Genomic DNA, 15,235 nt, shown 5'->3' with positions numbered 1-15,235 from the left:
GAACGTGTAGCATAAGTAATTTAAAGTGTCTATACAGCCTACAGGTTTTTTGTAGCTATTGTATCTCTATAACGCATAAACAGGTATTCTAGAAGAAATGTTTGGATTCCGCATTTTTTTCGCTTTAACATCGAGCTTTAAAGTTCCCGCTTCCGTCACGCCCAAGAAAGTTGACCGAGTAATTGAGGATTGGTGACGAGTGACGTCATGTCAGGAACCGTCTCGAAGCGCGATATTTACAAAACGTCCCTCAGAATATCCCGAGCCAGCATTCGTAAGCTTGTGAATACGATCAAATTTAAAGAACAATTCTCCAAATAACATCGATTATCGAAAATGAGAGAGCTTTTGTCTTTAAAACTGAAATATCATTTTAAGTTTATATAACCACTTACACATGCTTTTCAGCATACTTAACTACCCGAAGTATTAACTGACAGGTTTCGAACGGGAAGTTGTTAATTTTCAACTGAGAACTTTACAATTTCAAATTGAAACTTATCAGTGCTAATCTAGTATACTGATCCAAACTTTGTCGAACCTCGTGTCACTATATTATTCACTACTTGTTATCATGTTCAATTCCCTTTCTCGTTTTTTTTTTTGTTTCAAATGGCTGAAGATTAAATCATGCGCTGCTTGGTTGAAGGTATATGAAACCGAAAATTATTTCACACGTTTATTTCATAAATCCGTAATACAAAGCTCGATTTCCTTGTTTCCATACACTGTTATGGAAACACCCGACACCCGAAAAATTGGGAGTAAGTCGAAATGGCTGTAGAAACATGGGTCGTAGGTTCCTTCTTAAAAGCTTACCGATAAGTGTGAAAATGGACTAAAAAGTACTCCGAGATATAACTCGAAAAGCATTTGACAGGTTGCAAAACAGAAAATGTAAAGCTTTAATATGCAAAAATTCAAATTTCTTGCTATGAAAAGCGACATCTTCTAACCCATTTTAAAACATTTCAAGTGCCTCGATGCTATTTATATAAAATACCATGAAACATAGATAAAACACAAGCTGATTGGCTGAAGAAACGAAGGAAATTACTCATCAGTGTATTTTACCATTATTTCCTTGTTTCCGGGCAGTGGAGACATTGGAAAGTTTAGGAGATCTCGAAACATCGGTGGAGGCATGAGCCGTAGATTAAGCTCTCGCAAGATTCAGGTCATGAACCACGAAAAGAGCTTTCAATTTCTTATTTACCTTTTCTGACACAAAACAACAGCCGGTACAACCAATCAGAACCGCCCGTCATATGATCATTTTTTTAAACGTAATTTAAGCCATGAAATCACTTTTTGTTCAAGTTTGCGTTATTAAAACTATACAGTGCAGTGCTGCAGGTTGCTCGTGCAGAAGGCACACCTTCACTTGCTTAAAAGCACTCAATGTGGACAGTATTTTTAAAGACTTAATCGAGAATGGTTGGCAGTACTCTTGTTGAAGTGTGTGGTGGCCTCATTTTCAGCTTCACGCGCGGTGTCGCGGAACACGTTAATCCTAACGAAGCTGAGATTAATCCAGAATCGTTAAGTTACAATCTTCTACAAAGCGCGGGCATGGAGTGGTACTGCCAACCTGTTGATGAGCTTATTTGCCAAGAATACAGCGAAAGAGAAGTTTCAAGCACTGAGTTCTTAGCTCCTACTAATCTTGGTCAGGCAAGGTTTATAAATGCCTGCTCGATCCAGACGATCGAGAACAGCGAGGATACAGAACAAGTCATACATGATAGGGCAATGGCTTGGAAAAAACTCAGACCATCGTTCACTCGTACAGTTTGGAACTCGCTCTGCTTTGGGTTTCTAATTTCCGTTTTAAGTGCGGCCATCATCGGCATGCTTGCTATTCTTGTTTACTACCTCAATTACCAAGCCTGGCTTATGTGTCAGGCTCGTCCAAAACAATCGATCCCAATCAAGGTTCAATGGTCTAAAACCATTTCTGAAGCCATATTCTGTATGCCCATTTATGCATGGTTTTCCGTTAATACTCTGTTTTTCTTCCGGTCACATCAAATATTGGGATTGAAACGAAAACTTTTTCTGATATCTTTCGTTTTCTACGTCCTAGATTCGCTTTACCGTATAGCTCTACAAGGTTTCGGCATTTCCCATTCAGAGTTAACGCGTCTGCAAAGAATCCCTGGAAATGCTTTTTTCCTGTTAAATGTCTTTATACAAACTTGGATCCTTGCTAGACGTTTTAGTATAGGAGCTGAAACAAAGAAATTCAAGACAATGTTGCTGATTATAGTTCCCTGCGTTTCTGCTATTGTCGTGGCCATCCTGGTGGCATATTTTGTTTATCCAGCGTACAACAAACAAAGCAAAATAGGAAAAGTCAATATTGCCGTGTTTTCCCCTCTTATCACAGTTGTCCTTAAAAGTATCTCGCGCCTTTGTGTCCAGCGGTTATGGAGAATCAGTCATCCGGGAACATCATTTGTCTTACTGGTTCCGTTGTATTATGGGTCGGCTGTGATGTTAAGGCTATTACAAGTAGATCTTAAGAGTTTGAAATCAATCGCTTTGATTGGAATTATCCATGGCATAGCAGAGGTCATCGAGCGTAGCTCCGTAGTCTTGATAGATTACATTCATCATCAAATTTATAAAAGAAGACGGGTTCCCTGGGGAAGTTTTCGAACTCCTCGTCGTGAGAGACTTGCAGCAGACATAGCTATACTGAGTATGCTGTTTGAACCAAGTGCAGTGATTTCCGTCAACGGTTTCTTGCACTTACATGAATATTTCTACACGGACAATAAAACTCCACTGCAGTTACTTCAGTCATTTGCCATCACCACGTCTGTTCCGCTGGCGATCGAGTGGATTTTCACCAGTGTGTCCATTGCTATTGAGACTCGCTATCAGAACAGACCTGTAATGGCAATATGGCGAAGGCAATGGAAAAGACATTTGACAGTGGCGATAATCAATGCACTGCCGATAGTTGTTTGGTCCAGCACAAACCTGTTTATAGCTGTACAAGCTCGCTTTCCCAACATAAAAGACTACTGTGAAATGCCATTTAGTCATCCATAATTGGAAAACGCCCGTGGGGGGACTCCCATATTAAAGGGACGGGGATGCTCGTCAAAGATTTTGGAAATAACCCCTAAAAGAGACCAATCTGGGCGTGGCTCAAGCTATTTTAGACCCCTAAAAGATACCAAAATTATGACAAGAGAATTTATATATGTATATTTCTTCGTCCAACCTATGAAACCCTAAACGAGACCCAAACGGTTAATAATATTGCAATTTTGCCCAGAACACCCTAAGCGAGACCCGAAGTACGAAATTTATACCCCTAAGCGAGACGGCGAGCATCTCCGTCTCTTTCATATTGGAGTCCCCCCGGGGGAGAAACGCAGGCGATTAAAATTTTGTATAAAACGTTATCATAGCTTGTATACACTTGTTGAACACACTAGCCGGAGCTAACAAAGATTAGTAGAAACTCACGTGTGTTCTATTGGAAATCCGCGAATCTGATTGGTTCTCCCACTGTTTTCTATTCGCCGATAGAAAACAGTCGCGCGCGCGTACCTCTTTAAGCGGTAAATTTTCTTGATTTTTGTCTTCAAAGTGCACAAAACTGTAGGTTTTGGACTGCAATCCTTTAGAGTTTCTACTAAAACAATTAGACTACTCGCCCTCGTTTTCTATGAGCGATAGTCAACTCGGCTGCGCCTCGTTGACTATTCGCTCATAGAAAACTCGGGCTCGTAGTCTAATTGTTAATTAAAAAATATACACTGTTTTTTGTAAAATAATCTGCTGACAAGTGGGTATTAAAATATATTTAAACTTGAGACCCATGCGCGGTTTTGCACAATTCTTACTTACACGATATACTCCCACTCCTTTAATCAATGCATTTTTTAAACAAACGTTAAGTAAGGGATGGCTATCTTAACATGCATGATCGCGTTTCCATGGGAGTGTCTCAACAATTTTGTTTCAGATTATTGCAAAATTCTAACAGTTAAAATTTATCGAAGTCACCGACTATTAAAATTCTTACATGGAGTCGAGGCTTCAGGAAAACAAAAACGCTATATCGAGGTTGTTTAGGTCCCCAAAGCCTCGGTGCCATGTTGGAATTTTGATATAAGTATCAAAATTGGCCTATTATAGGTGCTCCGAATGGTAAATGCGAGACGGCGAGACTGATATCTTTTCTGCGAACCCGAGACCTTTTTAGCCTTGCTAAAAGAAATTGAGACTCCGCAGAAGACGTCAAAGAAGAATTCGAGACTACGAGACCCCTGAAATTTGGCTAAGATTTTGCGAGACATGCATTTTTCGAAAGACCATTCACCACCCTACTTCCTATTGGTATCTGGGTGGCAATGTGGGTCAGGATCTGATTGGCTCCCAGACGCTATCACTTAGAATGTGATTGATAAAAGTAAATCGTATGGAAAATGTTTAATGTAACTACAGCTTGATCAGAATTCCATACAGTGATAACTTGCATGCCTATTCTTGAATTAAGAGAGATCGTAATTCTATGAGAATTTTTTCTCAGTTATAAATGTAAGACATGTAAAGAAGATAATTCCATTTCCGTGTTCGTACTGCTCTTAACAAGTCTCAATCTTTATCTTTGGCATAATGTTTGACGTTTACATAGCCAGATCAGTACCTTTGATGTGTGAAACAGTCAAGATTTTATCTTATTAAATTGAAACAAGTCATTGCATTTTCACAGTCAGTGACGTCAAAAGAAAATATATTCATGTCGCTTGTGCAAGGTTTATCCTGGAATCTAATTGGTTCAGGTATAACTACACCTTTATTTGTCTCTAACATTGTAACGTCATGTCTGTGAGGTGTTGACCAAGGACAAAAACCGTTAAAGCAATTAATTCTGCTAAACCTGAAGAAAGTATAAATTTCAACAAGGAAACAAGCTAGACAGACCGGGACCCAGGATTACACAACTCAAGCCAGTTCATATACTCTTGTTGGTGGTGTGGCATAGACGTAAGACAGAATGAAGTTCTCGCAAAAGATTAAGAGGATACAGAAGCTGGTTTTCTTCATGATAAAGAAGGACCTTCTCTGGCTTAGAAGAGCAATTTAATTCACTAGAGTCACCTCAATTCGAGGAACTTTGGCAAGGATTGAAGAAACAATGTTGGTAATTTATTTACCCGCTACACTTACGTCGAACTCTTTATTTTCGAGTTTAATGGATATTACTGGTGCAGTTTACCGGAAATAATACAACCACCTGAGAACAATCGTCGGTACCCGTGGATTTCTGGTTGTTATATGAAGACGGCAAAAGATAATTTGCTTTGATGACCGAACATTTATTTCTAAATAGAGAGGCGGGGAAGAGATTCTCCTAGTCAAAACACACACACACAAGGACGACGAAAAACACTGAATTAAATTGGTTTATTTGGTTAATTTGCGTGAACTACCTGCGTGATTACTAATATTTTAGTAAATAACTTGACATCAAGACAATTTTTTTGCCCATACATTCATCCTTACGGCTAGCACTTTTTCTTGGTTACCCTTTCGTTCGTGCGAGCTTACTTGTAACTAAGCTCACACGAGTAACCTTTCCTTTGTTCCGAAAGCGTTAGATGTCCCCCCTTTTGTATTTGATTTCATTAATTACTTCCAGACCTTTCAAAACATCTTATATGTCATATTTGTTTTCCAACAGCATCTATATGAAGATTGAGACTAATTTTTGTTACATGATTATGAAACACTGATTCAAATAATGGACATGTTCAATACGTGAATGCTTGTGGTGGGTGGGACTTGCTGAATGTTAAGGGTGTGTTCTGCTCTCGTATTAAGCACTTAATTCCCGGTGACAGTTAAGGGTTTGTTTTGATTGAGAACCAAATTCTCAACACGATAATTATAGACAACACTATTTAAAGTAACCGGCGAGAATTTAAATGCTGTCTTTAGAGAAAACGTTTCCAATTCGTTGACAAATCTCTCAAGAATCTTGGCTATCGGAGACAACTTCTCTCCCGGCTACACAAAACAATTTCCTCTACGTAGTTTCCCCAAAAGATAGTGCTGGCAGTGCTGAGATAATCTGGAGATAGTGAACACTTATTAAACTTGTAAAATCTTATTTTACAAGTTTAATAATTGTTCTTATTTTAATCTTATTATTTACCATTTTACTTAGACTGCATAACAATAGTTTTTTCCCTAAAAACATTGAAACTCCAGACCTCTCGTTCGAAGACCGAGCGCGTTCGCAAAAAATACAACTGTTTCGCAGTCTACATTTTACTTTATGCTGTATTTCGAATTTCTTTCCCTTGATTTTGCAATCATTCTTTGGTTTCCGAAATTACAAACAATGGAACGAGCTAGCCAGCCCAGTTAGCAAAAAAAGTATCTGTTACACCAGTGAGACAACGAGAGCCTTGAAAATACCAGCGGCTTATAACGATGCAGTTTGTTGGAGTTTCTCATTGTGTCTCGAGTTCGTTTTCCCATGTGAGACACTAACAGAACATTTTTCCGGTATTGTAAGCCACAAATAAAAAATACTCAGACATATTTTCAGAAATATTTCTCTTCAGGCCGACGCGTCCTTGTTTTGCTTTAATGAAGTGGAAACGCCACGCTTGATCTGCAAGCCTGTAAGGTGCGCGATAGTGCGATTAAATCAACATTGCTTGTTCTTTTCATTTGCTCGAACTTTGCTCCTTACACCAGAAGCGAAACATTTATTGCCAAATTACTACACTCAAAAAAATAAAACTTGATTAATTTCAAGCAAGAACCTCTATTTCTTTAAACAATGTCTGGTAGGAAAGCCCCCGAGTTTACAATAATTTAATGTTGACATTTTTTGTTTGCCGCTGTTTAAAGACCTGCTTGGTTTTATGAAAACAGCACCGCAGAAGTGTTGAGCCATGCAATGCCCATAGCGATCTCGTTCGTTTATAATTAACAATATTGTTATATGTCGCTCTCGTTTCAGTCAGTTCCTGTACTAAGAATATTACCTATTTTTAGACCTCTTGGAATTTTCCTACTTTGATGACTGTTTGATGAATATAGAGCAATAGTCCTGGGATTTAAATACTGATTGTTAGTAACTTGGCAAACTTCTGTTAAAAGGTAAGTCAAGGCGATATGAAAAGTTTACCGCCGTTGAAGGTGCTAAGATTCTATCTGGTTCTAGAATTCATCGCTTCTGTCACGTTGGTGCCTATGTTTGGTGTCAGGGTTCGCAATTTCAAGGCATATTTTCTTGCGTCCTTTCTCTTTATTTGAATGGGCCAGAACGTGAAGCTGGTTTAAGGTTACAACAAATTCACATATTTTTCTTTGCTCAGCTTACTGTGAATTCGTCCATGAAAATATGTGGTGTTTAGATGAACTAGTCAGTTCACGGTTCCCTGGTCTTATTCAGGTGAAAATAAACTTCCAAAACAGAAATCGTCGCTGCTTTGAAATTTGAAATGAGAAGCTTAATTATCGCAAAAACATGTCAGTTCTGCAATACTTCGAGAAGTATAGATTATGTGACGTCACGATCGCGACGGCATATCTATTGGAGTTGCAAAATCAAATTTAGTTCCTTCTAAGCAATTCGAAAATAAAAGAAGTGTGAATAGCAATTTGTAGGAGGCAGCGTGGCCGAGTGGTTTAGGGCGCTGGTGTTGTAATCCGGAGGTGTCCCGTGTTCAAACCCTCCACCCTGCCACTAGCTGGATTTGTTCTCGGTCATCCCGAGTTCAAAGCCAACTTAACTTGTCTGCCTCCTGCTAGTTGGAATTTTTAACTACCGTATGTTGTGTTCATTTAAGATATTTGTTTCCTCTTTTTCAGTGGCATGCCTGTAAACTAGCTATCTCGAAGAGATATGAAGCTAAGTGCATGACCACTATAAACAACATTTACACTTTTTTTAACATTTTCAATACAAGGCACGACTGCGCTAGTAAACTTTTGAAGTGCTTGAATATTTCGCGACATTTTGCGCGTTATTCCATTTATCTCTTCATAGTCTGTACATAAATCCATTTGATTAACTTGATACCCTGATGCATCTAAGTATGTGTGACCATCAAATGATTACAAGATCCAGTTCTCCATTTAAAAAGGTATAATCATGATCAAGTACGCGCGTTAGCGCAAGTTGTCGCCATGGCAATTTTACATGTGAAATTTGAGGGCGCGTGAAATTTTAAACTGTTCACACCACTCCTCGTCGTCCCACACACGGAGCTAAATACTTTTATTCCAACCAACCTATATTTTACTTTTTGTCCAAAGCAAATGGGTCTTTCATGTTATACATCTCAAATGAATGAAAAGTTGATAGACTTTGACAATATTACGCAACGGTTGATCAGCCCTTCTGATCCAACTTAAATTTGTTTTTCAGTTTGTTCCTTGTGGACTTTCCGGCGCCATGATGCGCCTCTCTGAGGGACATGAGTATTTATTTTATGATCTGCGCCCTGTTAGTATACAGCAACTTCTACTTTCTTGAAGGTATGAAACTAGCTCTGTCACAACAAAATATATATCATGCAACGAAACTAAATAAATAATTCGTATATAATGAAGCGGTTTCCTGTAATTTAAATCACTTGTCTCCTTGTTTGGAGTTCCACTTTAAATATCAAGGGCTTGGACAGTAGTCGAACGTCAAATTAGATTTGTTTTATTACTCGTTTAGTAGATTATTCTCCATCCGCTTGTCGGGTGCGTTAGTTGGTATAAGGCCTGGTTGACACTTGCGACATAACGACATGGACATAACAACATAAAGAAAAGATCAGTTCTTTCCTTTTGTCGTTATGCTTATGTCATTATGTTCCTGTTATGTCGTTATGTTATGTTGTTCATACTGGTGACATAAAACATCAATGTGAGGTATTTTTTTGCGTGATCTTGCCGTTATGTCGTTATATCGCTAGTGTGAACCAGGCCTAACTAGAGACGTTGGCTAGTTAATCAAAAAGGGCTATACCCAGCCATTTTAAACTGAACGAAGCGCATATTGATTTTTAATGGTCTCCATAGCGTGCACAGTTTCGCTATAACAACTTCGTTAATTCTTATGTCACATGGTTATTCCGGCGCGTAAAGCATAGATCTTGGAAAAATTTGGCCCAAAATATTAAAGAAAACAAACAGAAAACATTTAGAATAAGCTTTAGAATTAGATATTACTCGTCAGTCAAAACAGCTCACATATTTTAACTTGTTAACTGATTGTCCTGTTTTATGTTTTACTTTTTGATGTAGGTAAAATGTACCCGGGTTCTGTAACATTTAAACAGAAATGGGCAGACTTTCGAGTGATGCCTGGAAGCTCCCAGTATCATGTGATGGTTAAAAACATAGAACATTCGGTATGTTGCAGATAGCCAACGTCTTTCTCTTTTTATTTTTAAGACGTAAACTTGAAAGTTTTCCAACAAGTTATCTTTGGTAAATGAAGATATGGTATATAGAAAGGAGCTCACGACAAACTATTAAAACACCATTCTTATTCTTTAAATAGATACGAGAAGCCTTCAAGAATGATTCTAATTTTGAAAATGTCAAGGTGACGCAGTTAAGGTAAGGTGTTTGCCTTTACATTATGACTTATGAGCTACCATCTTAATTATGATTACCAGCACCTAATAATCTGAATAACTGACTAAACCAGCTTTTTTTCTCAAATTTATAGAGAACACGAGGCGACTAAAAAGTCCACGAGGCAAGGAAACCTTGCAGCGGATTTTGATCTGTCGTTTAACAACCACTCAAGAGTTAGAAACAGTGTTTACAATCTCTTCAGCATGGTACAGGATGGTGCTCTAGATGGCATACCAGTCCAGGAAGGATCTCTATTTATACAAGGGCTGAAAAATATGACTTGGCTAAAACATGAACATAGAACGCATCAGCACCTTGTTAACGGTTTGTTGCTTTGTTTTGTTGTTTTCTTCTTCTCCTTTACTAACTATCAGGTGTTGGGTGTTTTTTTTGAGATCTATAATCTGAATCACAAAACACACCCAGTCCAATTGAGGCAAACTGGACTTTTTTCCAAAACAAATCAGGGGCAAAACGAACACCAATCCCGCTGACTTGGCTAATGCCCGAATACTGTCCTGCGCTTGAACCAGTTGCATGAGTTTTAATCATGATGCTTCTGATAGGTTCATAACATTGTTTGCCCTAATGCTTGATTGATCATGGATTACCTTGGTTCAGGTTCAATTTCCAGCAGTCACTAGAAAACCACTCTGATAGCCAAAACTCTCTTAAACATCGCGAACTCAAGCTAAGCATCCATTTTCTTTTTCATCTTTAATAGCTATACCTGTAAATCGAAACACTTGGCCCTCAGGAAGTTACGGTCTCCCTAAACCAAGATCAGGGTGTCCCAGTAAGCAATGGCGTGAAGGCTTCAGGTACCAAGACTCAGAAAACCTTGAAAACACAAACTTGAAATCAAATGGGAGTCATCTTTCAGGGGAAGTGAGCCCACATGGAGTACGACAAGAATTCTGCATACACATGGACACTCCCGGAGAAAAAATTCCTTGGCCGCGTGGAAAATACTGCATTTATAGGAAAGGAAAAACTTGCCCAACTGGTTTACAAGAAGGTATGACATTGCTATTGCCAGGGAGTCCTAGTAGTGGACAAGGTAACCTGAAATCATACGCAACCGAATCCATTCATTTTCACTGTTAAACTTAAGAGCATCGTTATCATTATATAGAGCTTTAATATATTTTTATGTTTCGCGGTTTTAGGTTGGATACGATGGGACGACGAAAACACAAAGATCGACTTTCCAAGTTCCCTTGGAGGAGAGCTTCCGGAAGGGATATACGGGGAAAATACGGTTATTTATTTTTGCTGTAGCACGTCAGGCAAAAAGTCCGTTGCCATTTCCTTGCCGTATGGATCTCCATTTTACTTAATTGCTTACGGCTCACGTAGATGTCAACAAGTACAATACCATAAGGCAGGTTTTGTTTCTCTTATCATTGCTATCAAAACCAAGGGATAAACTGCATCTTCAGTGATAGCTCATACCTAAGATCACGCCTACGCTTGGTGAATAGATAATTTTCATTCCTGCGGGCTCAAAAGGTGCATGAACCATAAAAATGCTCCTAAAAAGTACCGGTGTCTGATCTCCTGCCGTATTTTTAAAAGAAGGTTTAAGATAAGAAACGGATAAATCGCTATCCAGCAGATAAGCATAGACAAAAAAAAATATACGCTATCTACTGGATAGCAATTTATGGTGAATTTCAACAACTAATATCTCCACGGTGAAACTGGAACTATTTTGTAGTGGAGGCTAATTCCAGCAACAAAATAAAATTGCCGGCATTGGCCTCCATTTCAAGCTTATTCCAGTTCAATGGTGACACCAAAAGATCGTGAACTGTTCAAAAGACGCTGGCTAGATGCTGTACTCCAATCGACCTGGAAGCTCGCTCTGCGCTAGTCTCAAAGCTATCATTTCAAAAGAAATATTTTTCACACCGGTATTTTCGTCACTATACCCTTAGTCAAAGGGTCAGCTACAAGAAAAATTGCCACATGAACAAATGCCCGACAGCTGAAGTTCAATTAATTAAACTTCTCTGATTATGTAAAATTGGCCCTTTTCAGGTAACTTCCGAATATCTTCAGTTTGATGACGAAGACCAAGGAAATTCTAATGCCCGTAGTCGTATATCACCTTACGGACCAGCAGAAGATCCATATAACAACAGAGTATACTACTGCTACTATGAACCAAGTAAGATATAAAAGAAAGTTAGCAAGTAGCGAAAGATCAATTTTTCTTATAAAGAGAATAATGAAAACTACTTACTACTACCCAACCCCATAGCTTCTAGGAGGAGCATAGGGCATCCATATTAAGTCACGCCATTTAGGACATATTCCTGATTGAGATCGTTGGCCCATAACCACTAGATCACACACAGAACTCAGCACGCATCCTCACTCTCACGGATCGTTCAACACGCTGTCTTCCAGCGTGGTTGTCAGGTTACAGTCACGCTCAGGTATCTGGATTGGCAAAAGATTGTGTTAGCCCACCCAACGTGGCGCAGTTCAAGGTGTTTTCAAGTTCCACATTACTAAATTTCTTACGACATTGTTTTGCTGGATTCTTAGTCCTGAATTACTAAATTTTCCAAAAGATCTTTGATACGTTTAATAAATGAGGTTGCATCTCAAAGCGAGAACAAGTTCAAAACTTGAGGGTTCTATCTTTACGGCCAGCAAAAAAAATCTCCATGCTAAGGATACGATTAAGAGACTCAGAAACACAAGTTTTCAAAATTCGAGATTAAGACACACTCTTAATTGTGTCGAGATTTCAATGTCGAGATTTCAAGATTCGGCTGCATTTGCAAGGATAATAGTACGAGAATTCCTAGGGTTGATCCTGAGTTGATCAAGCCCTTGGATATCATGACCTGATGGCTTAGATTTACCACAATCACTGCTAGGTACTAAGGGGTTCAAACTTTTTACAGTTCCTTGTGATGTTACCACTGATATCACGTGTCCAAGCCAAACTCCATCCACAGACCTAGAGACAATCTTCGACAAAGTAAGTTCCGTGCACATCTCCCTAGGAGTGCTTATGTTGAGGACATTTCGGTCAACGGAACAATTATGCTTCAGCAGAAAAGTTTTGGTAAAGGAATCATGATATCCTCTTTTCGAGGCTAACCTCGCTCTTTAATGGTTAGGCCGTCCTTTGTCGTTTTATTAGGACAAAATAGTTGATTTTCTATACTTCTAGTACAGATGCGAGGGATTTGTGAAAGAACTGTAAAACGGTAAGAGGTATTTCACTAGTTGATCGCTTCAATCCTGGAATGTTATCCCATTTTGCAACGGTTTAATGCCCAACGGTTTGCTCAGTTTAAAGAAAGATCCCAAGAAATAGAAACGTTTTTATTTTTATCATAGTTACTTTTTTTAAAAAAAAATTATTGAAAGAGAATTTTTAGAAAGGTTCATTAAAAAAATCTTTTTTGAACTAACGAGTATATGTAGTAGCGAAAGTTTCTTTTCTTTTTTTTTTTTTTTTCAGGTTGTGACGCAGAAACCTACCCGAGCCTCTAAGTTTGCCACAGGGGGTGGAGTTGGGATGATAATAATGGGCTCAGCATCAGTGGCTGTTAACCTAAGATCACGCCTACGCTTGGTGAATGGATAATTTTCATTCCTGCGGGCTCAAAAGGTGCATGAACCATAAAAGTGCTCCTAACAGGTACCGGTGTCTGATCTCCTAGGCCTAGTGTTCAAAGGATGGTTAATGCTATGAACCGGATAAATCGCTATCCAGCAGATAAGCATTGACAAAACAAACTATACGCTATCTACTGGATAGCAATTTATGGTGAATTTCAACAACTGATATCTCCACGGTGAAACTGGAACTATTTTGTAGTGGAGGCTAATTCCAGCAACAAAATAAAATTGCCGGCATTGGCTTCCATTTCAAGCTTATTCCAGTTCAATGGTGACACCAAAAGAGTGAACTGTTCAAAAGTCGCTGGCTAGATGCTGTACGGCAACTACCTGGAAGCTCGCTCTCTGGTCTCAAAGTTATCATTTCAAAAGAAATATTTTTCACACCGGTATTTTCGTCACTATACCCTTAGTCAAAGGGTCAGCTACAAGGAAAATTGCCACATGAACAAATGCCCGTCAGCTGAAGTTCAATTAATTAAACTTCTCTGATTATGTAAAATTGGGCCTTTTCAGGTAACTTCCGAATATCTTCAGTTTGATGACGAAGACCAAGGAAATTCTAATGCCCGTAGTCGTATATCACCTTACGGACCAGCAGAAGATCCATATAACAACAGAGTATACTACTGCTACTATGAACCAAGTAAGATATAAAAGAAAGTTAGCAAGTAAAAGACAATTTCTTATAAAGAGAATAATGAAAACTACTTACTACTACCCAACCCCATAGCTTCTAGGAGGAGCATAGGGCATCCATAAAGTCACGCCATTTAGGACATATTTTGGGCTAATCTAACATTGTTTGGCCAATCCGACCCAACATGGCGCAGTTCAAGGTTTTTTCAAGTTCCACATTATTTAATTTCTTACGACATTGTTTTGCTGGATTCTTAGTCCTGAATTACTAAATTTTCCAAAAGATCTTTGATACGTTTAATAAATGAGGTTGCATCTCAAAGCGAGAACAAGTTCAAAACTTGAGGATTTCGGCCAGCAAAAAAATTCTCCATGCTAAGGATACGATTCAGAAACCCAAGTTTTTAAAATTCGAGATTAAGACACACTCTTTAATTGTGTCGAGATTTCAATGTCGAGATTTCAAGATTCGGCTGCATTTGCAAGGATAATAGTACGAGAATTCCCTTGAGTTGATCAAGCCCTTGGATATCATGACCTGATGGCTTAGATTTATCACAATCACTGCTAGGTACTAAGGGGTTCAAACTTTTTACAGTTCCTTGTGATGTTACCACTGATATCACGTGTCCAAGCCAAGCTCCATCCACAGACCTAGAGACAATCTTCGACAAAGTAAGTTCCGTGCACATCTCCCTAGGAGTGCTTATGTTGAGGACATTTCGGTCAACGGAACAATTATGCTTCAGCAGAAAAGTTTTGGTAAAGGAATCATGATATCCTCTTTTCGAGGTTAACCTCGCTCTGTTAGGCCGTCCTTTGTCGTTTTATTAGGACAAAATAGTTGATTTTCTATACTTCTAGTACAGATGCGAGGGATTTGTGAAAGAACTGTAAAACGGTAAGAGGTATTTCACTAGTTGATCGCTTCAATCCTGGAATGTTATCCCATTTTGCAACGGTTCAATGCCCAACGGTTTGCTCAGTTTAAAGAAAGATCCCAAGAAATCGAAACTTTTTTTATTATCATAGTTACTTTTTTTTTAAAAAAAAATTATTGAAAGAGAATTTTTAGAAAGGTTCATTAAAAAAATTCTTTTTTGAACTAACGATATATGTGGCGAAAGTTTGCTTTCTTTCTTTTTTTTTTTTTTTCAGGTTGTGACGCAGAAACCTACCCGAGCCTCTAAGTTTGCCACAGGGGGTGGAGTTGGGATGATAATAATGGGCTCAGCATCAGTGGCTGTATTTGCTAGGAGATTTCTTACGCGAGGACGAGCAAGTTAGAAAAGAACTCGACCAATGTGGAAACTCAAGAAACAAGAAG

The 15,235-nt window shown here is 38.7% G+C and overlaps 2 protein-coding genes across 2 annotated transcripts; both read left to right on the top strand.

Annotated features, from left to right (window-relative positions):
* Positions 1-469: 469 nt before the first annotated feature.
* On the top strand, positions 470-3,471 carry LOC144642003 (uncharacterized). Its single transcript, XM_078501009.1, has one exon. The coding sequence runs from the start codon at positions 1,435-1,437 to the stop codon at positions 3,058-3,060; it is 1,626 nt and encodes a 541-aa protein (XP_078357135.1). The 5' UTR covers positions 470-1,434; the 3' UTR covers positions 3,061-3,471.
* Positions 3,472-6,538: 3,067 nt separating this feature from the next.
* LOC144642327 (uncharacterized) lies at positions 6,539-15,195 on the top strand. The gene is made up of 13 exons (XM_078501292.1): positions 6,539-7,140; positions 8,414-8,523; positions 9,283-9,389; positions 9,542-9,600; positions 9,713-9,945; positions 10,346-10,639; positions 10,791-11,005; positions 11,665-11,794; positions 12,543-12,619; positions 13,109-13,222; positions 13,786-13,915; positions 14,507-14,583; positions 15,067-15,195. Exons 2-13 carry the CDS (start codon positions 8,463-8,465, stop codon positions 15,193-15,195), a joined length of 1,626 nt encoding a protein of 541 aa, XP_078357418.1. The 5' UTR covers positions 6,539-7,140; positions 8,414-8,462.
* The last annotated feature ends 40 nt before the right edge of the window (positions 15,196-15,235 follow it).

The sequence above is a fragment of the Oculina patagonica genome, chromosome 2, assembly GCF_052425735.1.
Source record: "Oculina patagonica isolate OP01 chromosome 2, crgOcupat, whole genome shotgun sequence".
Lineage (NCBI taxonomy): Eukaryota > Metazoa > Cnidaria > Anthozoa > Scleractinia > Oculinidae > Oculina > Oculina patagonica.
Note: the sequence above shows the minus strand (reverse complement) of the source record. Positions and strands in the feature narration are given on the sequence as shown.

What these genes read in the sequence shown, in the direction of transcription:
- LOC144642327 (XM_078501292.1), top strand. Translation starts at nt 8,463, where the DNA reads ATGAGTATTTATTTTATGATCTGCGCCCTGTTAGTATACAGCAACTTC. An exon ending in TAGAGACAATCTTCGACAAA is followed by an intron (nt 12,620 to 13,108) that starts GTAAGTTCCGTG and finishes TTTTTTTTTCAG; the next exon opens with GTTGTGACGCAGAAACCTAC. An exon ending in TAAGATCACGCCTACGCTTG is followed by an intron (nt 13,223 to 13,785) that starts GTGAATGGATAA and finishes GGGCCTTTTCAG; the next exon opens with GTAACTTCCGAATATCTTCA.
- LOC144642003 (XM_078501009.1), top strand. Translation starts at nt 1,435, where the DNA reads ATGGTTGGCAGTACTCTTGTTGAAGTGTGTGGTGGCCTCATTTTCAGC.